This window comes from Hydractinia symbiolongicarpus, chromosome 15 (genome assembly GCF_029227915.1).
Source record: "Hydractinia symbiolongicarpus strain clone_291-10 chromosome 15, HSymV2.1, whole genome shotgun sequence".
Taxonomy (NCBI): Eukaryota; Metazoa; Cnidaria; class Hydrozoa; order Anthoathecata; family Hydractiniidae; genus Hydractinia; species Hydractinia symbiolongicarpus.
The window spans coordinates 8,949,808-8,977,386 of NC_079889.1; the positions used below are offsets into that span (position 1 = coordinate 8,949,808).

General features: G+C 36.5%; 1 protein-coding gene across 2 annotated transcripts in view; it reads right to left on the bottom strand.

Annotated features, from left to right (window-relative positions):
- Positions 1-486: 486 nt before the first annotated feature.
- LOC130629183 (MAM and LDL-receptor class A domain-containing protein 2-like) overlaps positions 487-27,579 on the bottom strand; it is a 69,239-nt gene continuing 42,146 nt past the window's right edge. For both annotated transcript variants that reach the window (XM_057442310.1, XM_057442309.1), the window contains exons 58-103: positions 27,190-27,354; positions 26,648-26,904; positions 26,358-26,448; positions 25,856-25,999; positions 25,360-25,634; positions 24,711-24,993; positions 24,327-24,504; positions 23,783-24,096; positions 23,136-23,389; positions 22,746-22,836; positions 22,338-22,499; positions 21,409-22,215; positions 20,821-21,089; positions 20,373-20,463; positions 19,862-20,002; positions 19,515-19,777; positions 18,751-18,982; positions 18,262-18,421; positions 17,697-17,820; positions 17,397-17,490; positions 16,749-16,916; positions 16,361-16,465; positions 15,704-15,916; positions 15,206-15,494; positions 14,811-14,944; positions 14,190-14,455; positions 13,488-13,740; positions 12,989-13,126; positions 12,316-12,576; positions 11,892-12,040; positions 11,103-11,298; positions 10,720-10,941; positions 10,025-10,244; positions 9,262-9,494; positions 8,624-8,901; positions 8,017-8,240; positions 7,532-7,668; positions 6,815-7,089; positions 6,239-6,341; positions 5,727-6,005; positions 5,023-5,235; positions 4,671-4,857; positions 3,665-3,918; positions 2,718-2,996; positions 1,856-2,270; positions 487-1,471 (exon numbers count right to left, since the gene is read on the bottom strand). In XM_057442310.1, coding sequence (XP_057298293.1) covers positions 1,249-1,471; positions 1,856-2,270; positions 2,718-2,996; positions 3,665-3,918; positions 4,671-4,857; positions 5,023-5,235; positions 5,727-6,005; positions 6,239-6,341; positions 6,815-7,089; positions 7,532-7,668; positions 8,017-8,240; positions 8,624-8,901; positions 9,262-9,494; positions 10,025-10,244; positions 10,720-10,941; positions 11,103-11,298; positions 11,892-12,040; positions 12,316-12,576; positions 12,989-13,126; positions 13,488-13,740; positions 14,190-14,455; positions 14,811-14,944; positions 15,206-15,494; positions 15,704-15,916; positions 16,361-16,465; positions 16,749-16,916; positions 17,397-17,490; positions 17,697-17,820; positions 18,262-18,421; positions 18,751-18,982; positions 19,515-19,777; positions 19,862-20,002; positions 20,373-20,463; positions 20,821-21,089; positions 21,409-22,215; positions 22,338-22,499; positions 22,746-22,836; positions 23,136-23,389; positions 23,783-24,096; positions 24,327-24,504; positions 24,711-24,993; positions 25,360-25,634; positions 25,856-25,999; positions 26,358-26,448; positions 26,648-26,904; positions 27,190-27,354 — 10,109 coding nt within the window. In that variant the 3' untranslated portion in view covers positions 487-1,248. The remainder of the gene's footprint in view (positions 1,472-1,855; positions 2,271-2,717; positions 2,997-3,664; positions 3,919-4,670; positions 4,858-5,022; positions 5,236-5,726; positions 6,006-6,238; positions 6,342-6,814; positions 7,090-7,531; positions 7,669-8,016; positions 8,241-8,623; positions 8,902-9,261; positions 9,495-10,024; positions 10,245-10,719; positions 10,942-11,102; positions 11,299-11,891; positions 12,041-12,315; positions 12,577-12,988; positions 13,127-13,487; positions 13,741-14,189; positions 14,456-14,810; positions 14,945-15,205; positions 15,495-15,703; positions 15,917-16,360; positions 16,466-16,748; positions 16,917-17,396; positions 17,491-17,696; positions 17,821-18,261; positions 18,422-18,750; positions 18,983-19,514; positions 19,778-19,861; positions 20,003-20,372; positions 20,464-20,820; positions 21,090-21,408; positions 22,216-22,337; positions 22,500-22,745; positions 22,837-23,135; positions 23,390-23,782; positions 24,097-24,326; positions 24,505-24,710; positions 24,994-25,359; positions 25,635-25,855; positions 26,000-26,357; positions 26,449-26,647; positions 26,905-27,189; positions 27,355-27,579) is intronic.

Genomic DNA, 27,579 nt, shown 5'->3' on the forward strand with positions numbered 1-27,579 from the left:
GTCTTAGTCGTTAATGTTTTTTAACGCTCGAATTTAGAAAGTTTTATTTCAAACCAAGTTGTTATTTGTTTACCCTGAAACTATATTCTATAGTGATGAAATATTTGAAACAGTTTTATTTATCAAAGAATGTGGTAACATGTGACTAGATAAAACTGATTTGGGATATGCTGATACATCCGATATGAATTAGGAAAGAAACAACAGCAGGTTACACATTTCTGCCTTTTTCTGTATAATAATTCTTGATGAGGAAGTGACGAAGAAACTGGACTGAGCTATCAAGTCAAACAAAACAAGGTTAAAATCTGTCCCTACAAGCGTTTTACTAGTGCCAAGACTGCACTGAGGTAGAATGTCTTTTTCCAGATTTAAAAAAACCGTGCTAACTTTGCGCCAAACTAAGCAACTTTGCGCATGCGCAAGAAAAAAATTACGCTAATCAATTTAAATAGTGACAAGGGTAGCAGTCCAATCAGACATTCATTTTGTTATTCATAAAAATTATCATATATTTCAAATTATTTCATTGATTTTTATACAAAAACATTTTTGGTCACAAAATTTACATGCAGTAGAAAAAAAAATATATACAATACCAAGAAAATCAATAAAAACAATAACGACAAATAAAAAGGATTAAAAAAGTTGTAAAAAATCGTTTATAAAATAACAAAGATTCGTTTTTTAAAAAGCCCATTTAGTTCAAAATGTTTTAAGTTCTTGTTGAAAATCTTTTTTATATGAGCGATTTCGTCATAAAAGATTCTTTTCTGAGTCCGGCTCAGTTGCTCTGAATGTTATAAAACTCCTACAAAATCGATGAGCTCAAAACACAAAGAAATTCGTCAAACAATCAAAAATTCAAAGACTATATCATCTCCGATGGAGATATTATAAAAACATGTACGTCGGAGAGTGTATAACGAAAAAGCACATACGTTCTTCACCTACTAAAATTTACAAGAGTGTAACAAAAGGTTTGGGTACTAAGTACTGATTAATTAATTTCAATATTAATTTTCTAAACAATATTATTTATTCTAATTATTAAAAAACAAAATACTAAAGTTGTCACATAAAAAGAATTGCTCCCGTTTCTACGCATAAACTAACAGTATTTTCATCTAATATATACCGCTATCACGGGGGTCAAATCTTTGTCTTTTAAAAATTGACATACACCTAAAGAGTTTTCGTAACAAATGACGTCACGACTTTACGTCACAGTAATGTTTGACGTATCCTTTAAAAGTTTGACAGTGGGGAGTCATCGTCTTCCATATATGGATCCTGATACAACGGATTAGCCATGGAGGTTGCCCCACCTTTTGTTTCTGCTGGCACAGCAAACTCTTCATCAGCAAACATGTCTGTATCCAGTTCACCCATGGAGAACTCGCCCATTGGTTGATCATCATAGATTGGGTTCGATACACCTTCACTCTTTATAGACACTCCCTTTGGTTCACTAAAATAGAATGACCATCTTTCAAAAAGGACAACTAGTTCCTCAAGTAGTTGCTCGAGTTTTTATGAGTCTGTTTGTCACCTTACAACATTCATGGTTTACATAATACGCAATTAATTCCGATGGTTACAATGTAATTTCTCGAAACCCGATGATCGCGAAAAGATCCCTGGAAACGTTGCTAACTCAGAAAGCAAAGGATCATAACGCAATAAAATTTGCTATATCATGAGAAGTAACCCTCACAGTGCCACAGTGTGACTTTTCGACAAGGACAATCTAATTTAAACCTAACTAATGAAGAAATTTTTTTCAAAAGCATGCCTTTCAGAAAGTATGCTGCCAAAAAACTGAATTCACAGGAGAATAACTAAAAAAACGCACCCCTTCTTTTTGTTTTCTTCCGGTTGCTTGGTTGGGTCGTAAAACACAGAAAACAAGTGCAACTTCTTCTCCTTTCTTCGTTTTGAGACAATGTATGCAATCAGAATTATTATAAGCAGGATAACTAATCCACCCACAACTCCGGCTGCAATTATGCTTGTGCCGTTTGTGTTATCACCGATGCTTTTGCCCGTGGTACCACCGCAACCTGATTCATCTGAACCGTCGCGACATTCGTTTTTACCGTTGCAACGGGTCGTGTTTGAAAGACACCGGCCGTTCGAGCGGCATGTAAATTGATCACTTCGGCATGGAATGTTAGTGGGGAATACCCGCGAGGTGTTTGTTGTACAATCAGGGTTCAAAACGACATCATCGATGGCAATATCACTCTTGTATGACTTTCCGACAATACCTACACAAAATACGTAAAAAGTAGGAGGAAACTCACCAGCTGCGACTTTATTCGTTAACAACAACAAAAAGAAATTACTATTTCTTCTTACAAGACTATTTTCTTTACAAGGATTGGGGACTAAATTGTAGTTAAAAATGTATGGATGTATGTTTTGTTTTCCCTTTGGTTGCTACTAACACTTGCTCTCAAATACTGCTTTAAATATAGCATGAATTGTTATATGGGCAGCTTTAGAATAAGCTTTACAAGTTCTACCCGCCGACCGAGACTGAGTCACGATCAAATTGAGAAAACCGCGCGAAACGAATCAATGTTGCATAGCTTTGAAAGTGGTAGCTTAACTTTCTTAATTATTGCCATTATACAAGCTAGATTACCTAGTAGACAGTCTTGTTTGATTGATGCTTGAGATGAAAACAATTTAAAAAATTTTGGTCAACCTACCTTCGAAGATTAATCTAAACACACCAGTTTCGTTAGCCAGATTAAGCACTGCTTGCACCCACATATCACCTGCAGTACCAGTCACAGAAAACTTCTTTGTCAATGCCCCTTGAGCTTCCCTGAGAACGTAAACATTAAGTGCTTCGGAATGCATACCGTCCATGTGATAGTAAAAGATCACCTTGCACTGACCGTTTGGTTTCGCTTTCATCGGTAAACTTATCAGACGTGCTTTTTTGCCTTGCTTTCTGCCGCTTGACTCGATGTACATGTAGTGTCCTAAGATAAATCCAATTAGATTTAATTAGACCGTATCCATGAGCAATTAGTTTTAACTGCCGAAAACGTGACCCAATATATGTTGGTCGGTCAGGTTAATACACCTTTCCCAAATTTCCTAAATTATAATAATTATGAACGTCATAATTATTATCCTAAAATTTATAATGGTTCTGTGCTCTTTAAATAAGGATATTTCGATAGAATATTAAATTATCTTAACAAAAATGAAGTTTTTAGAGCAATATAATATTCTGGTTGGATTTTATTTAGATTTAAAAAAAATAATTATTCTTAAAACGAGGCTATTGTTACAAACCTCGGTTATATAAGGGGATTGACCGTAACTCTTCGCTCGGAATTGAGACAGTTAACCAACAGAATTATTTACGAACTTAGGTAATTTGTTTTAACTTTTGCTAAGGAGCTTAGGAATAAGAATCTTTTTTAGTATCGACCTCTTTAACTGAGTTGGACATAATTAGGAAATTCGGGAAAGGTCTATTTCTCGATCCTTATTCTCTTACTTTAGGACAGTGGAACAATACTTGCGTACCTACTTTATTAATGTGTCTCATATCTTTACACTGGTGCAAATGGAATACTATTCGAACGTTTGATTAAAACATTTGCATACTACATATCAAACACAAACGAGTCATACATACCAACTTTTGTTCCGTAGGTGTGGTCACGAGTAGGGCCTGTATTATAACTTGGAGTCCATCCCTTATTCCTCGTCCAATCAAAATCATCTCCAGTTGAATCTTGAGTGAAATTGCAAGGGTCAAACAAATCGTCTTCGAAGTTACATCCAAGATAATCATTACATTGGTGACCAACATTTTCGTCAGACGAGTCGCCGCAGTCGTCGATAAAGTTGCAAATGTCGTTAGGGTTAATGCAATTAGCGTTCTGGCAGCTGGATAAGAAAAAATGGGATTAAAATAATTTATTATATGTCTCAGGTTACGAAAAAGTAACTTATATTACGCATTACTAGGCTTTGAAGTTGTTCTGCAAAATACACTTCATGCCTAAATAGGCGGTTTCATAATGGTATAACTATGAATGGCGAAAGCTGGTGAGAGTAAATTTTTACACTCCCTCCCAAATTAATAATGAAAAGGCTTTCTCTTCCTCTATTTACAGATACCTTACAAATTTTCTCATCAGGGGGAGAATAATAATGAATAGAAGTGTAGAAGGTCGTTGTCTAATTTCACAATTTTCAGTAATTATGTGAAGAGTAAATTATGCAAAGATGAAGTTAATTATGCAAAATGTGTTAATTTGATAGTTGTAGTGTAATGTTTAACGGCGTCACAAAAAAAAAAAAAATAATTTAAACGAAAATGTTAGAAAGTTGCGATTATTTTATAAAATCTACTGATTTCTTGTCAACACAAATTTCTATGGTAGGTATATCATGAAACAGATTTGAAAAAAACTGGAAGAGCTGAAATAATTTGTGCCCACGTAAAGAGTCAGTCACCAAAATTAAAAACGACCTTTAAGCAGAAAAATACATGCCTTCTTTAAAAATTTTCCATAAATTTAAACTTTTCCATAATCATGGCCACCCTGCATATTGTACGTATTGCTTTTCTAATTTAGCGCCCCAGGCTAGGGGCGCAAGTTTTCTTCGCAAAACCTTTCATATAAAGAACTTACATGAATTTACCAGGATCATTTCCCGTACACGGAGGAGGGTGCGCACAGTCTACAAATGAAATTTCATCAATAGCGATATCACCTTTAACGCCACCACCGCCCACATTAGCAGTGAAGTTTAAAAAGAATGGGTCCACACGTCGACCTACTGAAACAGTGGCCAATCTCCAACGATTGCCTTGATCACCTAAAAAGGAAAAGAAAGCAAGTTAATTGCTGGCATATGATTAAACAAGAATTTTACGTTCACACTGGGAAATATTATTATGGATTTTCCTCTTGATTTAATTTGGAATGTTTATACTGTGCAGCAATAAAACAAAACGAAAAATCAACAAGAACAGCGCCTCACCTTTACGTTCAAACAAAATCGTATCGAGTTTAGGGGCGTCCTCTGGTGTATTCAGAAACAATAGATGCACACGAAGTATACCGACATTGGCTCCGTACATGTGATAATAGAACTTGAGTTTGCAGTAAGCAAATGAACCGCCATACACTGGACTTGTAAGAATAGCGTCGTGGTTTTTCTTTTTCCTGCTCACTTCAAGATAAGCATAGTATCCTAGAAACAAAATAGGTGAGTTTATTCATTTACTCCTTTATTGATTGATTGATTGATTGGTTGATTGGTTGGTTGATTGATTTATGAATATTTTTTGTTCACGCATTTATTAATTCATACTAATTTTAAAACAAAGTTTAGAAAAGTATTCCTGATAAATCTTTATGTTAGATAAAAGAAGAAATATGATAGATACAACAAAAAGATAAAAAGGAAAAAAGACAAAGCACGGAAAGCAACACTTTTATTGCACTCAACGACAAGAGTAGAAAGAAACCGGTATTATTATTGATGATTTATTAAACCCAAAGGATCAGAAAGACATTGGCGTATCGCCCTACATGCAACTCAAAAGATTTACAGTTTCGTTTTGCATGACATTACGGCATGTTACGTCCTTTCGAGCTTACCAGAAAGAAACCCATTTAAATGTAGTCAACACAAAGCTAATTGTTAGCAGTTTGTGAATTGAAAGTAAAAAAAAAAAAAACCTTTCGGGTCATTTCTTGCATCGGCTGTCGGTCCAGTTGCTGATGATGGCGTGGCACCTTGTTGAAGAGTGAAGTCAAGATCATCTGTGACGTCATTCGTCCATGGTTTGAAGCCATTCTCGAAACCTTGCGGGTAACCGCATGTTACGTTATCTTCGTCCGTTCCGTCCTTACAATCCGGCGTAAAATCGCAAACGAGGAAGCTAGGCACGCAGTTTCGGTCTTTTCGGCACGTGAAGTCGGGAAAGCAATAATCAATTGGCGGTTGGGTTGGTCCTCCTGTTAAAAAAACAAAAAAAGTATACGAAGCTGCTAATAAATGTGTAGTGTGAAAATATTGAATTATTTTCCGCTAATATCAGGGAACTTATAAGAATGTCGGAATTTTAACCATGCCGATCATTTTTCTATTTTCTAAACAATATGTGATATTCCTATAAAAAAATATTGGAAAATGCTGAAGCGTTGTAGTAGCTATACGCGGTCTCAACCACGAAAGACAATTTCTTTACCTGGAAGGGATTTCTTGTTTAATACACAGCCCGGAGAAAGAATGATGTCATCCAAGGATATATCACCCTTGTATGATGTGCCAACTTGAGCAACAAAAATTATCTAAAATACAAAGAGAAACGTCAATGCAAACTAATGTAACCCGTATGGTCAATCAAACTTTAACATGGACATAAAAAACAAAACAAATGCATGCCTTTAATGTATTGGATATCGCAGGTAAAAAAATTCGCGGACTTAGCAATTTTTGACGAGGTTGGCGAAATCAAATACCAGTGAAATAAATTGGCTACTTGGATTCAAAAATGCTTATACCCTTGACACAATTTGGTTTAAAAAAAAGTATGCTGCCTCTCCACACGAAAACATAAATACCCTAAAACGTTAACGTGGCTGCAAAATTTTGTTTGTGCGACAATAAAGTGAAAAGGAAACCCAAAATGTTTAAACTGCACCTCTGTAGTTAAAGGATATTTCCTTAAACAATTCAAAACGTTTTTTTCAGCAGTAATTTACGATAGTTTAATAAACTAGAATCCAGAAACTTAGAGAGAGAATATATCCTGCACAAATACCTGGAAGTCTTTGGGGCTTGTTAACGTCACTTTCGCTTTCAACCACTTATCGCCTTGATCTCCAGTTAAAGACCAGGGAGATTTATCCGGCACGCCGTACGTCGTTGCAGTGTAAACAGTCAGTGAGCCGATGTGTGCACCGTACATGTGATACCAGAAACTCACAAAGCACGCACCGTTAGCGTATGTATTACCGGTTGCAGCTATGGTTGGACTTGCCAGCATCGCAGTGTCGTTCGATTGTTTAGTCGAGGCTTCGATGTAGATGTATTTACCTGAACGGAAGATCAGTAAGCTGGTAACAACAGTTATGGAGCAAAAAAAGCTCGTAACAACATTCATAAAAAAAGCTCGTAACAACATTTCTGAAGAAAGAAAGCTCGTAACAACCTTTATGGAGAAAGAAAGCTCGTAACAGTTAAGGAGAAGAAAGGTCCGTAACAACAGTTATGAAGAAAGGAAGCTCGTAAGAACAGTTATGGAGAAAGAAAGCTCGTAACAACATTTATGGAGAAAGAAGGCTCGTAACAACATTTATGGAGAAAGACATGCTCGTAACAGTCTTGGAGAAGGAAAGTCCGTAACAACAGTTATGGAGAAAGGAACTCGTAACAACAGTTATAGAGAAAGAAAGCTCGTAACAACAATTACGAGGAAAGACAGCGTAAGGAACAAACATCAATCTTCTCTTCTGTTAAAATATAGAAAAACCCGTACCATGTTCCTCCTGTAAGGTATGATCAGTGGCTGGTCCGGTTCCACTTGAGGTCGTCTTTCCGCTTTGTATATCAAAATCAAACGTATCCTGATCTTGAAGTTGTACCCAACCGTGCAAGCCTGATTCAAAGTCGAGCCTGAAAATTAAAAAAAATGCTCGTCATAGAACACACGTGTCATATATTAACACGTTTCTAGAGAGAAGGCTAGTAAAACCAGCATATTGACTTTTTTAATTAAGCGCGTTGTTCCAGCCTTTTTTTTATTCAATGTATTTCAAATCTGAAATTTATATTTTGTTTCGCGACTATACGCTCCCTTTTGTAAGTCAAGTTACACCAAAACATTTCAGGCAAAATCTGGTATTAGTTAAGAAGTATTTAAACACTTCGACATTTTTCCCGAGGGTGCCGGGGTTTGTTTATACAAATTAACATATTCTCTTAAAAAAGCAAGAACGAGACACCATTGAAACCGGCACGTACTTCGTGTATCCTTTACATAATGTATCATCTTCGTCAGAGCCGTCACAACAATTTCTATCGTTGTCACAAATATCGTCCTTTGATATACATTGTTTTGTCAGCGTACACTGAAAGTATTGTGAATTACAAGTTAGATCAGGTTTCTTCTCCGCACAGTCGAATTTCCAATCATCAATAGCTGCGTCAGTTTTTGTTCCCCAGTAATGATGACCCTCAAATATCATCTGAAATGGAAATCAATGGAGTGATTATTGAAAGTACAAATGTCAGTTAGACATTGGGACGAGTTAAAGTAACGTAAAAATAGAGTGGCAGAAATAAACATTAACAGAAAAGTGGAATATCGCATTTGTGCAAAATTTGTTTTTGCAAAAAAATTATTCCGTTTTGACAATTATTTAATGATTTTGCGGCATAAATTATTGCGATTTCGAGCGAAAACTGTAATAATGTAAGTCTGTGGTAATTTATGTTCTTATATATTGGATAAAATCGAAGATTATGCTAGAATGATTACGGAAAATGGGCGAAAATTATATACGGAGAATGTGTCATCAAGACGCCGTGATTGTCAAGAAATTAAAAAATTACAGCAAGGCAGAGCTACCCTAAAGTCACGTGGACATCTCGGAAGTTGCACGACGGCTTGTTTCCATTTATCGCCTGTCGATTGTGAGGTGGTCCACAGCTGTGTGTCCCTGCCATTCTTTCGGTAGAGGATATTCAATCTCGCGTCGTTCTTGCTGGAAACCTTCGCATGGTACATGTTATACCAGAATGTAAATTTGCAGTCGTAAGCACCCATGTAGTACATCGGGCTGACAAAGTGGGCGTTAGGGAAATTACCGCCCTTGCGTTGATTAGCTTCCATGTATAAGTAGTAACCTGTTCAGGGAAGAAGACATAAAAGTCAGAATTACTTGTTGCATATCTTGAATAGCACTTATTGTAAGCTTAAAACTCAAATACTTTGTATTTGTTGGGCTCAGTAAACGATTGTTATGCTACTAACGCACAGCTAAAGCCTGAGAGAGGAAAAAATATACTATGGTAATCCTTGTTCTGTTATTTACACGCGTCTAGAAACGTATGGCTATAAATTTGGGGATGAAAGATAAGACTGTGTTAAATAAGATGACGGTAGGACTAAATTAGAGATAGTCGAGGCAAATATTCTGGTGTCGTTTTTTAACCCTTACTCGTTTACTAACATTTGAGACTTTTGTTGTTGGACACCAACCTTACCTTCTTTTGTTCCTTTCGTATGATCGAATGGTGGTCCAGTATCGTTCGATGGCGTCTTGCCTTGATGTACTTTCCAGTCCATGACGTCAAGATACCAAGTGTTAAACCAAGAGCAGGCGTTGTTCCCTTCAAAGTCGCACGACGCCGGACATCGAGATTCGTCTTTTTTGTTGTTGCAGTCGGCGACGAAGTTACAAACTTTGTGCGCGTCTATACATTGTCCGTCGCCACAGCTATACATAATTGGAAAATAAATTTATGATGTTTGGCTCTGTTAAAAATAAGTTTAACTCGGGGGAGACGACATGTAAGAGAATACAAATTTAAACTCGCTTGTGTTGAGCGAGTAAACTCTAGTATAACTGAGTATCGAAAGTATCTTGTTGTGAACATGTTCTTCTTACAAATTATCCCAAATGTGCAAGGTAAAATCCTTATAAAAATTGGCTGAAATAAACGAGGTAATTGTTGCCTTGCTCAACCATAACCTTTTAATAAGGGTTTACACCAGAGATTTCGATGATTACGATTTGTTAGATAAACTGTGTTTTTGGATGGATGTTAGGTATGGATATTTTTTGTTTAGAAAAAAAAATCAAGTGAATCTGTGTTATAAGACTAGTAAAATACAAAACAAAATTGTTGCTAGTAACAGGACTCTGCCTTTAATCACTTCAAGTTCTTTAGATACTGCTCAACAATAAACTCCCTGGTGAAACACTTTTAGGGACACCATTTTTTTGATTTTTACACCTGGACTAACCTATATTGACCACTTTTGCAGCCTGGCGGAGGTGACGGTGTTATCGGGTTGGGGTTCAGCGTCGCTTTGAAATCTACTTTACAGTCGGATGTAAATGAGATGTCGTCAATTGAAATGTCACCCTTGTACCCAACCCCTCTTTTAGCTTCAATCACAACTCTGAATGGTTTGACGTCATTCATGTTAACTGAAGCAGATCTCCAGATGTCTCCTTTGTCGCCTAAAAGAAATAAGATACGTAAGCAGGAATCGTTGAGAAAAGTACCCACGCCATTAATCTGAGCAAGAATCAGTTATTTGTGTCTAACACGCATGCTCAGACAAATATTCGATTTAAACCTGATCTATTAAGTAGGTGTTTTGGATAAAAAAACTTCGTTACTAAACCTTGGAACATAATCATGGTCATGTTTTTATTGTTTAAAAATATTGTCAATGGCTTTCGCAAGTTTTAAACAAAACTTTTACCTTTTAATTAAACCAAACTAGTAATACGAAAAACAATTTCTATGGACACGCCTACTACAAAAACACGCCTAAGTTCACATTATTGCGGGTTTTGCGTGTGTGAAAGTCGAATACATAAACCAGGCAATGGACTTAACTCAAAACATTCATTATTTTCTCCATTCCTGAAGAATTCTACTGTGAGTATACTACACAGACCGGAATAAGCATCTATTACATCCACGCACCTGTTTGACTCCACACTGTTGGCATAGGCGACGTAGCGTCTGCGGAATATTGCTTCTTGATAAACAGCGTGTCGACGTGTTCGCCGTACATATGATAGAAGAAACGCATCGTGCAAGTTTTACCCTTTTGCGGGATAAACACAGGACCCTTTAAACGCGCAGTGTCGTTGGTTTTTCTAGGTGCAGATGTCTCAATGTACATGTAGTAACCGAGGCGATGACCTAGGTGAGGAAGCAAAGTAATAAATTATTGTGTGCAAGTTATCCAGAAGATCAAAACTAGCTACGTACAGTGCAGTAATATTTTAAGACAAATTTGTCGGAAACGTACATGACAATTTTACCATGTCATAGTGCTTATTGTAATTCTAAAGACCACTTACCGGTGGTGTGATCAGTACCCGGTCCAGTAGCAGAGGAACCAGTACTTCCAGCAGATCTTGTCCAGTCGAAGTCGTCGCTTTGGTCTTGATACCAGTTGCACGTGTCTTTCTCAAAGTCGCATCTTTCTACAAACTTTTGACAGATGGCTGGCTTCTCGTCGCTCTTATCACCACAGTCGTTTGAGAAGTCGCACATCTACACAAAATTGAGGATAAAAAAGCGAAAATAAGTGGTAAAGGTCGCACATGAGCCTTCGCTGAATTAAGAAAGTCTGATGAAAATTCAGTTTAAAAGTTTCGTTAACAAAAGTCCAGAGTTTTTTGGATAGTATCAACACAACTATGCGTCAATAGGGCGTTGCGCCCAATAAAAGTATTTAATGGGATGTTTTATTTCCGAAACAAGAAAATACCCTCGATGGCTACTTAAACTCGTAGAAAATAAAATTTAAGCTTTAAAAACATTCTGTGCATCTAGGCGAGAATTTACAATTAAAGCCAAAGGTATTTATCACTAGCTGATTTTAACATCTAATCTATTCTAATGAAAATGTGGTTAATTTTAGTTGAGCTTAATTTTCTCGAGTTTCGAAAAATTTATTATTATCTGTGAAAATTTGTCAGCGCAAAAATTTGCCTGCGCGAAAATTGCCGAAAGGTCGCGAAAATAAATCTTCGCCATATATCTCAGCATGAATGATTCGCGAAAATGGGGCTTATATTCCTTTCATTTTTTAATTGCAGCATTTATTTGATTGTAAAACAAACTATGTCCGAGCTTTTTTATACCTGTTCTGGATAAATACAAGCGCCATTGTCACAAGACACTTGTCTACGATTGCAAACGCCACCATTTTTCTTTGGTAAGGCACAGTCGACAAATTTGATGTCATCGTACGCTATGTAGTTCTTATAACCTTGGAATCGCAACATCCAACCTTAAAAAGAAAACAGCATATAGTTAATGATGATCAAGTAATGGATATACTAATTTTTGCTGCGTAAAACAAGAGTTAGGTAAGGAAGAGTCAACTCCATTATAACTCAAGAAAGCAAGAAGGTTGTTGGAAATAGCAAACATTTAAATAAAATTGTATGAAATTAGTATTCTAGCTTGCTCCTGAGTATATTGATGGCTGCTGCGACATGCACATCAACAATGTAACAACAAGCGAACAATAAAGACACGAACAGAAGAAACATGTCAACCAACCTTGTGGCCTTTGGCCGACACCAATCACTCCTTTTTGCCAAGTTGTGTTCTTTGACAACGATTTGTAAAATAAGATCGATTCAATAGATTTCTTGTTTACATCTTGCACGTGTGAAACTCGAACATAGTTATATCCGATGTTACTTGAATAGTAATAGAATTGGACCTTGCATGAAGGGCTAGTAGTAGATAAGGATGCACTTTCGATGACAGCGGGCTTGTAAGAACTTCCTGAACCATCCATGGTCAGTGCAAAGTTTCCTGAAGAAAAAAAAAGTTTCTCATATAGTAGGAGCATCAATATGATTTCCTTCGCCACAGCATTAGTATGTAGTAAACTTTATCATTCAACGAAAATCTATTTAAACCATTGAACACTTAACAATATAATTAATATTCTTGCGTATATATTCTAGATGGTTTATTCTAACCATATCACTAGAATAATGCCTTCTATATAGCGAGCATGCGTATTCATGAATTGACGCAACGATACCTCATAGAAGCTTTTTCTCTTACTGTCTTGCAAAATAAAGTTTAGAAGACCACCGTCACTGCTAATGTTTGAGCTTTGGAGCAGTATTTATTTCTAGATGGTGGTGCAAAGCACAGATCGTTATTTTAGAGGACTACAATAACATTATTTCTTTTCAAACATCGTTTCTAATCTAACCTTTTTTCGATCCTGTAGTATGATCTTTCGAAGGTCCATTTCCGGAGCCATCGGTGAGCGGTGCACTTCGTTTAAACTCATATTTACCCGTGCTTATGTCAGTGTATCCGCACATGTCTTTTTCGAAATCACAAGTGCCTGCAAAACGATCAAAAACGTTATAATTAGACCAAGGAATACAATTTATGGGGTAGAGCTAGAAAAGAGAGTTCGTTAGCCAGGCTGTACAGTTCTGATGAAGCAACGCAACTGCCAAAGTTGAATCACATTGCGTTCTAAACAGTCACTAGGAAATAGCAAAGGCGTAGCGCTAATAGGATCTTGCGTCAAGTAAACTAACAAGTTCTCAAAGTTGTACATATGACTTGAAACTTTTTCTCGAATTTACGGTCGGAGTTGCACAAAGAACCAACAAAAGGATTGATGCAGCTTACTTTCATATACTTTAAGAAAAAAACACCAAGTAAAACATAATAACAAAACGTAAATACCACCCTACCGCAATGGTCTTCATCCTGGCCATCAGAACAATCTAATCTATAATCACACTGCAAGCTTCGATCGATGCATTTCTTATCTTTGATGCAGTAAAACTTGTTGGGTTGTTTACAAGGTGATTGAGTTGGGATCGTGGGCGTGGTAGGGATAGCAGTAGGGAACAAACCGTAATATCTTGAGCAACCACCGAATGTAATATCGTCAAGAGCGATGTCACCTTTGTAGCCAGTACCGCGTTCGGTTTCAATAATAACCTTGAAAAGAGAAATGGCAAGAGTTGTTATTGTTGTTGTTGCGGTGATTTGGATTAAACAATTTGTGACTTAGTTTCACAACCCTAGCCTGTTTATAAAAACTTGCTAACATGCGTCAATACAAGAGAACATAAGAGATAGTGCACCACACAATGTTAAAGTGTGAATGTAGATTTCAAGTGTAATACTTTTTTTTTAGAAGCGGGACAGTAATTGTAACTTGTAAAACTTCGCAGTGCAAGTTGAGCTCGTAAAGCACTCAGCTACATTTTGTTTTTATTCATATTTCGAAAAAAGTTCTTAAGCTTGAAGCACATGAGGAAAAATATAACTTTTTCAGCTTGTAGCACACGGGACCATTAATTATACTTATTTGGTTGTTAAATGCAATATGGAACCTAAGAGAAGCGACAGATTTGAGAAATAAATATAGAAAAATGTCCACCAACCTGGAATGGTTTATCGCTTCTCATAGCAACAGCTCGTCGCACCCAGAAGTTACCTGCAGAATCGCTACGACTCCACCAAACTTTTTCGGGACACGTTTTACACTGTCGAGTTTTTACACTCAATTTTCCAATGTGATCGCCAAACATGTGATAGTAGAAACGTATGTAACAGTAAGAGTAGGGCGCTGTGGCTTGCACAATACCAGAAGCAATACGGGCTTTGTCACCAGTCTTTTGCCAGGACGATTCAGCGTAGATGTAATATCCTAAAATAAAATAAAACCGTGGTATCGTCATCATGGATTTACTTTCAATCTCCACTGTTACCATACCTAAAAAGTCTTTGGTATACACACGGAAACACATTTAAATTATGGAACTGACTTTTGGGCAATTAAATTTTCAAACTCTTCACAACTTTTGTGAACAAGTTGTCATATTTGGTTAACCTGTGTTTCTATTATCCCTCCTTTTGTATTGCATATGACACTTAATTTTTAGGCCTCTCATATTCTTGTCTCCAATAGAAAAAAGGTTGACCAAAGGACGAAATTTCAAATATTTTTTGTTACTTGAAAATGAAAGAGACTCTTATTCTATTTTTCTCTTATTTCACCATACCTGACGTCTTGCCAGTGGAGTGATCAAACATTGGTCCAGTACCAAATGAATCAGTGGAACCTTTAGTTCTTGTAAAATCAAATTGATCGTCTTTCAAGTTCTTCCAGTAACAGAAACTGTACTCAAAGTTACATCTGAAAACAAAATAAACGTAAAAAATAAAACAATTTAAAAGACCAAGTATCCCTCCCTTAATTCACTGACGGTGTTAATTCCACGCTATCAAACACAAAACAATACTTATGATATATAGAGTCGCCTGAAAGTCCGCAAAAAGTTCACTTCTATGTAGGCAAGGCATGTTTTTAGAAAATTAATTCCACGTTGCTTCATTGGCAAGGATATGAACTGCGGAGTAGATATATACTAAAATCGAATGCGAACAGAACAGACACCTGTAAGGGTAATGTCCATAATAGCAGTTCTCTTCATCAGAGTTGTCACCACAGTCGTCAGTGAAATCACATAAACGACTTCTTGACACACAAGCCCTTGTATTGGTACAACGCCAGCTGTATCGTGTGTTACAGTATTTCGATGGTGTGGGCAATGCACAGTTGTTCATTTGGATATCGTCTAAAGCGATGTCTCCCTTGTAACTTGTTGCACGCACTGCTCTGAATAATATCTGGAATGAGCTAGGTTGTCGGTAGGTATAGACAGTGGCTTGTTGCCATTTGTTGCCTGGAAAAGTAAAATAACAGAATGAATGCAGATAAGAACAGTAGTTATAGCAAAACTATGAAATACTTATATAAGTTGACTTTTGAGAATTTTGCAATCGAGTCGTTACACTGTTTTCAGAAGTACAAAATACAGCGTAAGTAAATTTTTAAACGCTACAAACCCTATCATAAACTTCATGCTTGCTAATTTTATTAAAATGTCTTTACCTTGATTGCCAGACAGTTTCCATAGTGGTGTGAGGATGAGTCCACTTTTGATGTATACAACCAATTCACCAATGCTGCTGCCATACATGTGGTACCAGAAGGTAAGGTAGCAAGTAGCTGCTGCTTGCTGGAGAACAGGTCCATCCAATGAGGCTAGGTTGAAATTTGTACCCAGCGAGGCTTCGACATAAACATAATAACCCAAAGAATTTCCTAAAAGAAAAACAGGTGTCATGTAAAAACTAAATGAATATTTGCAATGTTAAATGCAAAGACCCAATCGTTGCATACCGTTGCCAAATATCAGGGTAATAAATATTCAAAATTTAATTCTTTTTTATCACGAAAAGTAAGACTCGAAATATGTTTTGCTTTATAAGTGTGGTGGCTTAAGTCTAATTGATACTAACTGATAGACTTGTGATAGAGCGATCGCTTCCAGTGCGACAGGTCTTGGGTTCAAATAATCCCGGTTGAGTCAGAATCATTTGTTCTGTTTAGCGTTCAGCACGAGAGTAGGATTAATATCTTACGCAGTTGTCTAATTGAGCAATTGCTGTGCTTTCACTGCTTTTTAGCAATAGAAACTGAAAAGGCTATCCTGGGTAAAAATAATTTTAACAACCAACAAATTTCTACATTCAATGTTCCACTTACCTTTAGTGTGGTCGGTAGTTGGTCCGGTCATGTAAGAACCAGTTTTACCACGTTGTCGATTCCAATCGAACACACCTTTGCTATTATCCTTCCATTTGCACCAGCCTGAAGGTAAAGCAACATTACTAACTGTGCTACTGGAAAACAAGACGATGAAATTAATGAGCAGATTCACAAAAATATATCTGCAAAACAGATTGACTTCCAATAACTACAACTATAAGAATTATGTCAAACGTGAGACGTTGTAAGATCATCTGCTCACATTAAGAAGGCACGCGTTCAAGCTATTAGAGAGCTGGTAGGGGAGGTCGACACGTTTTTGTGTGTACAGATTGATACCAAAAATAAAAATCAAAGAAACCCCTTTATATAACATGAGACATACCATTCTCAAAGTCACAACTAGAACAACCGATTTCATCGGAATAATCTTTCGGGTTAGCAGATGACACACAATCATTGACAAAGTCGCAAACTTTGTTGCTAGGAACGCACGTTTTCTTGTCCATACATTTCACTGCACACGGGTTTGGTGTTGGCTGCGGTGAAACAACTAAAAAAAGAGACGAAATTTTAATTTTACGTATAGTACGATGTATAATAAAAGTTGTCCAAAAATTTAATAACTCTATGTTTTTGTCAATGAAAGCGCTAGAACGTCTCCTCACTTCTTTTAACTTAGGAGACACCAGACTTAGGTTATAAATAATTACAACTTCTACAAAGTTAAATAAAAAACAGGCTAAACCTAATCTGTTACTTATAAAAAGTCTGTGTACATTACACATTTAAATAGTTTACTCAAATTATTTTACATTTTAAATTCAAACGGATACAAAAGCTTCTATTTCATTGATTTAAGAAATGCTTTACGAAAAAGAGAGATTCTAGTGTATTCTAATGTATCTATTATATCTGGTCGACGTCACACACTGGCAGAGTTCCGATTCATCAGTTTTATCAAACCAAGTTGTCCCCCATACAAAAGTCAATTAATACAATATAATAAAGATCATAGGTACTAAGAAATTACCATTTGTGCAGAGTCCCTCTGTAATTCTAATGTCATCAAGAGCAATATCAGCCTGGTAAGTAGTTCCAGTACCAATTTCTCCTTCAAATATAACCTAAACATCCAAAACATGCGATTGAGGTCGAACAATGTTGAAACATCAACAAAAGTAAATATCATTTATTAAAGATTATGCATTTATCACGAACAGTGATCGGGTTGAGAATTAAAACGACTAAAAAAAAAAGAAAAGGGAATGCAAAGAAACATACCCTATCCTCCATTGAGAAAGATAAAATATTACACTTAAAACGTACGTACTTGGAAATCGTAGGAGCTAGTAATATTTGCTTGTCCAAACAGCCAAGTGTAATCGTGGTTTCCTTGCCGCTCAAACAAAGGTCGAGAATATAAGAATCGTCCTTGTGAGTATTTGCTCACATACCTAAAATATATGTCACTCAAGTTTACTCAATGCAAAAGTAGAAGTTAACAAACCAATACTTTATGCACATTGTAAAAGATATTGAGTTCTATAACTCCACAGTTCTCTCGTTCGTAGAGAATGTTACAAATAATACCACACACATTAGTTATCAGGTTTTTCAGAAACAATATTGTAAACTTCTGACATAAACAATGTTCGTAAAATAAGAAGTAAAAGTCGTGTTTAAACTGTACAAGTTGTGTTGTTTAAGAAAAGTAAATATTGTTCTTGTAACTTCGCCTGCTACTGCATCCGATATCCTGATTATGACCGTTACATGTAGTAGAAGTAGAAATGTTTTTTGCTGGCAGAGTCAAAATTCATCAGTCCCACAACTTAAGTATATCCAAAGTATATTCGCAAAATTTTTAATTACCAAATACGAATTTTACTACATACCTTGTTCGCACACGAAGAGCTCCAACATGTGTACCATACATTTGATACCAAAACTGCACACACCAATCGTAGTTCGGTACAATCTTGAATTTCTCACTTGCCAAACGTGCAATATCTCCTTTCCTAGCTGGAGCTGAGGACTCCATGTAAATGTAATATCCTAAATAAATGAATAAAACGGTATACCAATCCGCTTAAAAGAAGTTAAATGTTAAAGAGAGACGTTTTCTTTACCATATCTTAGCTGTTATGGCAACACATCAAACTACAACAGCGATTGAAGTAACGAGCTGTCATATCAAAATGCGTTGTCCTTAGGACGTATCGAATTCTTTTAAAACAGTTGATTGACACAACTTCTTACACACTCCGTACATTTCAAGCAAAGACTAATACACGCATATACAAGTGATTTAATTTTAACAAGGAATCACTCGTTGGCAAATACTTTTAACCTCTGAAATTTTACTTTAATAGATTAAGGCTCACCCTTTTTAGTACCAGTCGTATGATCAACAGTTGGTCCAGTATTGAAACTAGGTGTGGCACCGCTGTAAACCAACCAATCAACTTTGTTGTCAGGCAGATTCTCATATCCACATGCATGTCGACTTTCAAAATCACAATCACCTTTTGGTACGCATGCGCCTTTGTGGAAATGTATGTCATCAATAGCGATATCTGAGTTGTAGTCACTACCACGAATGCCCTCAAGAATAACCTAAAGATACAAGCAAGAATGAGTTAAAACACAGTAGATGTTGTTATGTACGCAGTCGGTTGTTTAAACATGAAGGAAAAATACCTAAAAAGCTGGTTATAAGATAGGAGGTATAGTCAAAATACTATCCAATATATCCTTCACATCCAAACCCTTTTAAAAGTGACTTGTAGGCAGGTGGAAAAGTTTTGACATGTTTACGGATTTTATTTTTACGGCTGCTTTTTTTTCTCTCTAAAGGCAACCAAGTTCCATAAACTCTGACTTAGTTGCCTGCCAGTTAAGAAGTTGCTCCAAACTGGGTGACAATAAAACATTTACAGTGCGCATAAGCGGGGAGTCGGATTTGCAACATTACATTCATAAGTCGTATGCTGCTTGCACAGCAAACAAACGGTAAGGTCAAACGTAAATCATTAAACTGTATTTAATGGAGTTCAGAACATTTTAAGTCTCATATCCTCTTTTTCCGAAAATGTCAAATTCGAAGAATGCAAAATAAAGTTATAATAGATTCGCTAATGTTACTTACCCTCCAGTTCACTCTATCTTCAACCACTGTAATAAGGGCTCTTTCCCATTCGTTTCCTTGTTCTCGACTTAATTGCCATGCTGGTTTAGAATCAACTTGCTTTCCTCTTCTGATATAAACATTCAAAGTGCCGATACCGCTACCTCTCATATGGTAGTAGAATTCAACACATGTTCCTTTGGTGGGTCCATGATCAAAGGACTCGATTCTTGCCTTATCCCCTGGTTGTCTAGGATAACTGCCTTCAATGTACATGTAGTTCCCTTTGAATAGAATTAAAATGATAAATTTTATCCCTCTATGTTTTGTGCTGGCTCAGAACGAATGAGCGAATAAAACCTTCTTACCAAAGCCTGTTCCATACGTATGATCCCACCGCGGACCAGTGGCATGACTTGTTGTGTTTCCAAATCCTAATCTCCAATCAAAATCATCATCAGCATCCTGAGTCCATCCGCAGAAATCATTTGTCTCAAAGTCGCAGAAATCTAAAGTTTAACAACATAGAAACTAAATAATTATTTAAGGCAAATTAAAAACAAACAGAATATGTCAACAACATTCACAAGCGACATCAAGATGTGATGTTTAGGTAAAACATTGTAACCGGCATGTGAGCTATTTCTTTTGAAAAAAACTGAATCTACACTGGTGACGGAGGGTTAAATCGCACTGCGTGGGTTAACAAGAGAAATTTTATCACGTGACGAAGCTTAATTAGCCTATAATTAGCTATCCTGTCATGTGTTTAATATAAACTTCGAAATGCTTCTATTTGTACGACTGAAGTTACTCTTCTTTTCGATTTTGTAATATTTATCTGTTGTTCGCAAAACAAAACAGAATATCTAAACTCACAGTTTGGTGGACAGGCTCCATTCACATAACCGATATCATCAATAGCAATATCTCCTTGATAGCCAGGACCACGTACACCTTGGAATGCAATCTTAAAATAAATGTTTCAAGATTATTCACTAGCAAACAAAGGACAAGTATGGTTTGAAGCGGTAGAAATGCATGTTAAAAATAATACTAATAACACTGATGCGTCCATAAAAATTTGCGCAATCTCAGACACAGCACATGACCCTTATTAATTTTCAGTAAAATTTAGCGTCTTAAATTCCCAAAAAAATTTTCAAGACGTCTTCAACTATGGTGGGACTACTTTAGTCACTGCATTGGCCCCACCGATGTCAAAACAAATTCGTGGTTCTTCTATTTAAACAGTTTATACCAAAGATTTTCCATATACTTCTGCAAAATTAAACATTTTCTCAGAATTAAGTTATAAATGGCAAACCTTGAAGGCTGGACTTCTTGGGACAGTAAATTGTGCATACGTCCACTCATTTACAATTGATCCTGTTCTTTGCCATAGCGGATTCTTTGGCAACTTGTTGCCAGAAGCTACATAATAAACCTTGAAACTTCCAACGTGTTGTCCATACATATGATACCAGAAACGGACACACACTTTGTCAGTACCAGCAGGAAAATTAATTAAAGGTGACATTAAAACAGCAGTGTCGTTCGTTTTTTTGTATGAAGTCTCGATGTAAGCGTAATAACCTACATAATAACACACAAAAACGTTATTCATTAAGAAGTCACTCTCAATTGGGGGATATCAAATTTCTGGGTATAACTAAAATATCAGCAGACATAATCGACATTTAACTCTAGCATGCATTTCACATATTGCAAATTAAAGGAATTAAGCAAAGGTTGATTACCATATAGGAAGAGACGATGTTTTGAATATAAATTAAAACAAGTGATTGACCCCATATATCATAATTGAAGAGTTTTTGGTTATTGTAACTTTATCTTAAAATGACATTTTAACTTGCTACGGAACTTATGTTATTCCTTTTTAACAATACCTTACCATTTGCATTTCCGAGTGTATGATCAGCTTTAGGACCTGTTCCCCAACTTGCAGTAGATCCGTTATGTCTTTGCCAGTTCATTTGATCGCCCTTTACATTAACATAATTACAGAACCCTTTTTCAAAGTTACAGTCAAATATAGTCGCTGGTGGTTGAGTTGGTGGACCTACTGTTGATGGGAAGGGAGTGGGTGTATCGGGAGCAACGAAGCATTTGATAGGGCTACCGGCAGTGTTGTCATAGCAGCAACCACGACTTGTGCATGCAGATTGTGAGATCCCCTTATAGCCACATAATGTTCTTGCAAAGTCTGGAATACTTAGACAGTCTCCAGGATGTCTGTAACATGCTGGAGCACCTCTAGCAGTGTCGTCGTAGCAACAACCATATGACATTACACAGGAAGCGGCAGTAACGGATCCTGGACCACAAGCAACACGTGCACCTGGTTTTACACTTGAACAAACGCCAACACAGTTTCCATCTTTGATGTTGATATCATCAATAGATATATCACCATTGTACGATGACCCTCGAACAGCTTCAATAATGACTTGGAAAGACGTGCGAGAATGCAATCCAACTTCACCTTGAATCCATTTGTTTCCTTGATTACCTGGAATTGATTTCATCAGGTGTGTACCATAACCATCTTTCATCAAGAAATTCAATGATCCAGTTCCACTACCGTACATGTGATACCATATCGAGAAACATTTACCATCGGTTGCAGGGAAGGATTCACTCATAAGTTGAGCTTTTTGTCCTGGTGAAACTGAGGACACTTCAATATAGGCGTACGTTCCTATGAAGATTGTAACAACATAAGTAATAAATTGCACATTTATTGTTACTCCTGTTTATATACATATAGTAAATGCTATTTCCGCTTAAATATGTGGCGTAAACTAAGTTTTGAACACATACCAAGAGATGTTCCTTTGGTATGATCCGCAACGGGACCAGTTCCATATGATGGTGTACCTCCGCTTCGCAATTCCCAATCAAAGTTGTCATAACCTGTTCTGTTTTTAGCATTAGGTACTTGGTTCCACGTGCAGAAGCTGTTACTCTCAAAGTCGCATTCTCCTAAACAAAGAAAAGTCAGAAGTTTTGAGCTCCTTTATCTAGGTTGGAAAGATTGGTTTAAATTCATTTTCAAACGGCTTGGGATTTCTCTTAGAGCAAAAGGAATGCTTTTTAGAAGGGCACTTTCTTCCATTTGACAAAAACAATAGTACGTTTTCACCAATTGCATTTTCACCAATTACATTACCATAATTGTGCAGTTATATAAAATTACAAAAACTTGAAGCAGCGGCAAAAACATGTTACCTGGGGCGGGGCAAGCAAAATCATCGATCCAAACATCGTCTATAGCAATATCGCCTCTATAACTGCTGCCAACAATTCCCTCAAAGTACAACTGAAAAATATTTTTAATTTTTGTTATTAAAATGTGTACTGTCTACAGTTGAATGATAATTATATTGAGTGATAAATAATAATTACAAGACGTCAATAATTATGTAAAAATAATAAATAACATGAAAGTCTGAGAGACGTATTTTCGTGAGGTTTGAAAAAAAAAATTTTGGTTAGCTGATTCACCACTATCAATTTCTCTTTCATTTTGCAGCCAACTTTTTTAAACGTTATCATTCATATCAGGAAGGAAATATTTTTAACGCGCCTATTCTGAACAAAAAAAAACAAGATACTTACCCTAAAAGTTGTTCTAGACTTTATCGTGACACGTCCATGTCTCCACACATTACCTTGATTATCAGTCTTGTTCCAAACTGGTGATGATTTTCTCGAGTTTAGGTAGATGTTCAATGCACCAATGTGTGAACCATACATATGGTACCAGAAGTTCAAACAATTACCATTTTTGCTGGCTGGATATTTTCTTGTGTACAGAACCGCGTTATCACCTTTCCTTCGTGGGGATGATGTCTCAATGTAAAAGTAGGAACCTGTGTGAATATATTAAAAACATCATATTATATTATCATAGTATCACTAATTTTCTATTTCTTTCTTTAACACGATTTATATGAGCATAATATTCATGAATTTCATAAGCTGTTTACATGGATACATCTAACTAGAGAATAGTTAAAATAACTTTGATTTTGGCGACAACATCACTGTCTCATTGGCGCAGCAATAGTTAACTATAGAGTAGTCGTTATCCCGTAGAAAGTCCACGGATTCACCCGTCAGTAAATTTTTAACCTTGAGGGGGGGGCGTGTTGAAGCTGTGCGCAGCCATTTTGGACACACAGAATACGGCTGTTATTATATATATATGTAGACTATACTGTACTGTACTCTACTATACGCATATAAAAAGTGAAGTGTTTCACCTAATTTTGTTCCAGTTGTATGATCTGTGCTTGGCCCAGTACCATAAGACGGTGTACCACCATTTGATCGCTTCCAGTTAAACTTGTCTCCTTGTCCTATGTTTTTAAATCCACATCGGCCATTCTCAAAGTCGCAGTAAGGTGGTGGAGGACATTTGCCACTGGTGACAACAAAGTCGTCCAATGATATATCACCCTGGTAACTTAAACCACGAACACCTTGTACTTCAATGTAAAAGATACCTTTCAGTCCGCGAATATTAACCTGTCCTCTTCGCCACTGATTGCCTTGGGTACCGATACGTTTCCATATTCTAGAAAGACAGTGATGCTTTGAGCATATCTACTTTATGAAATTTTTCTTTTATTTTTTTTCAGGTCGTGACAGCGTCATTGACACTACTGGTAGTTGAAACATTTTCATATTGCTTATTAAGAGGCAAAAAAAAGTCCAAACAACGATTAACATTTTTTGTACGTATTATAAACAACAAATGTGGAAATCTTTAAATATAGATTGCACATTTTATCTAACTCATCCTACCTTGTTCGTCTACCATTGATGATTTTGTAGATATAAAGTGAGTTGACATGTGCACCATGCATGTGGTAGTAAAATGAGAAGCATACAAAACCCACTGTAGGTCGGATTGCCGGACTCCTTAAAACAGCAGTATCATTTGCCACACGTGGAAAACTTGCTTCCAGGTAAATGTATTGTCCTAACAACAATAAAGTTTCAAATCTTCAAAATACGTTATACAAACATTTACAAGCAATATTATTATTTACAAAATTTAACAACAACAACAACAGCAAACAAGATTAATCACAGTAGACATACATCTCGCAATTTTCAGTTTCTGTTTTCCTTTTATTTATTATCATACTTAGAAGTTGGCACAACAGGCAAAGGAAATTATCTCACCATTGCCACTTGTATGATCTCCTAGCGGACCCGTACCAGTGGATCCAGTTTTTCCTTTTTTCAGTGTCCAGTCAAAATCGTCCTTCTTCGATTGTTTCCAGCGACAAATGCCACTATCGAAAGTACAGTTACTATCTGCAGGGGTAATGGTAGTGGGTGGGACAGTAGGTGGGGCTGCACCAGAAGGAATATAGCTGCATGGGTAGAAGTTGTTGTTGAAGTTGATGTCGTCAATAGCAATGTCGCCTTTGTATGACGAACCACGGATAGCTTCGAACACCAGCTAAACATTAACAGAAAATACTTAATATGGTGCTACATTTTAATAAAATTTACGCATTTTCAAACTTAATTTTTTTAAGCAGTAACAAAATTCTTGTAAACATCTTACTCTCCATACCATGGCATCTGCAATAGATGAAGTCCAATAATATATACTGGGATACTAGTATTGGACGACAAGCTGGATATAACTATACAGCTATTTAAAAAATGAACAAATCTACGGTAACAGTCGCTAGACCACCTTTTATAATACTAATGGTAGAGTCTCGGATGCCACAAGACGCTGCTGTGGACGCCCTGCCAATTCTGAATCTATATGTGTATGGAGATCGAGATCGTTTTTGATAATTTTTACAAAACATACCCTAAATGGTTTGCCGCTGTACACAGGGGCTTGGGACTGAATCCATGAATCTCCTTGATTTCCAGAATCACTCCACACCAATGTCTCGACGTCGGATGTGTTTCCAGGTCCAGTCTTCACATAAACATTAAACTTTCCAACAGCTGTGCCATACATGTGTCTATAAAATTGTAAGCACCGTCCATTTCTAGAAGTTGGTTGGAAAACTTCACTCACTAAACGGGCTTTGTCTCCAAGACGCCTTGGTGCAGATGCTTCAATAAAGTAGTAATGACCTAAAAATGGACGTATGCATTTAGAAACAAGAAAAATATGTATAGGCTTGGCCTAAAGATTTAGGCGTGTAGGATTAAAATAATGCGCAATATAGCTAGGTAAAAATGAAGGAGATGATACAATTAGCATAGATCTAAAATAGTTAAGAGTCAATAACACTTCATCAATCGACCTTGCAACTTAAAATTTTTTTAAAGTAACGTCAAGACATTCGACAAACCCGTGCTATCTTTCTTCGTATAGTCAGCCTTGGGTCCCGTTCTCCAGCTGCCAGTAGACCCTGACCCTCTAATCCAATCAAAGTCATCCTCTTTTTGTTCTTGCGTATATGTACACAAATTAAAATCTTCAAAATCACAATTTCCTGTCAAGATAAGAAGATTGTAAAATAAACACTATTTTTGCAACTTTTTACAGGAAAAGAAAAGAAAAAACGATATTGAACAAAAAATGAATGCGTAAACAGGGATTGTAAACACACTATTTAACTTTTCGCCACTAAATTTAACGCCTTGTACATATTGAAAATTCATATTTTCCCAAGGCAAATCCGTCCTGGGTTGCCTTGGAAAAATTAAGGAAAAACTCTGAAAATTTACGGAAGTTAAGAACAGTGAATACCCTATATAAAATAAAATAAAATAATTGATTTAAAAAAATTAATGCACAACGACATTTACATCACATTTGTTAATTCTTATTCATTAGACTGCAAGACGTACCTGGTGCTGGGCAAGATTCGTCTACAAGTAAGATGTCATCAATGGCAATATCTCCAGTGTAGCTTTTACCAACCGTACCTTCGAAAACGAGCTGTGAAAAAAAAATATTAGTGCTACATAAGACACATAAATGCGGCCAATAACTTTAACTTCGAGCAAAACATAAAATGTTAGCACTACCAGTTTTCAGTCTGTGCATGGAGGCTAAAAATGCCTCTGAAACAAGCAATACGACAACAACAACAACAACAAGCAATCATAAGTCCTACAAAAAAATTAAATATACATACCTGGAATGGTGAAGTTCGTGACCTTACAGTTACCAAAGCTTGGTACCATTTGTCTCCTTCAGACGCAGCCCGTGACCATAATGGTGAGTCTGTTTGACCGACACGCTGTAACAGGGTCACATTACCAATTGACGAACCATAAATGTGGTACCAGAAGGTAAAGCACTGTCCAGAAGTCTTACTATATGACTGAGATATCATTCGAGCTTTTTGTCCATATCGACGGGGTGAGGATGTTTCAATGTATACGTAATGTCCTAAAGGCATGTCGAGAAAAGTTATCTAAAAAACACTAAAAAGAAGGTCAAATATGCTTTTTTTACAACAAATGACTACATTTTTTGTGTTACAACTAGAAAACAATAAACAAACGTAGGTATGATTACCACCAGATATGCCAAAAATTTTTGTGCATCAAATTGGGGAGCCTACTTATACATACGGGCAGCCTACTCATACACAAATTTCTCTCTTTGTACAAAATCGCCAGAAATTGGGAAAACTACTAACTTAATAGACAATAGAGATGCATAAAAATATACCTAAGTTCGTTTTTAGAGTATGATCTGTTGTAGGTCCAGTTCTAGTAGATGGTGTTTGGCCAGATCCAATTGTCCAATCAAAATCATCCTTTTGTTTATCTTGAGTCCAACCACAGAGAAGGCCAGTGCCATCAGACCATTGGGTGTTTTCAAACGTACATTCGCCTGTAGGTTAATTAAAATTGTAATTTATTTTTAAAAATATTTCTATCTCAATATACACACCGGGCAACGATTATAAAAACTAGTTCAACCTAGCAATCAAACTTCTATCATAAACTCCGTGCTACTTGTTTTACAATTGAGTGTGATAATTTTCAAGCGTCATATAAAATCATTGACATTTTATACCAAAAATCAACAATGATTAAGCCGCTTTTATAATTGTTT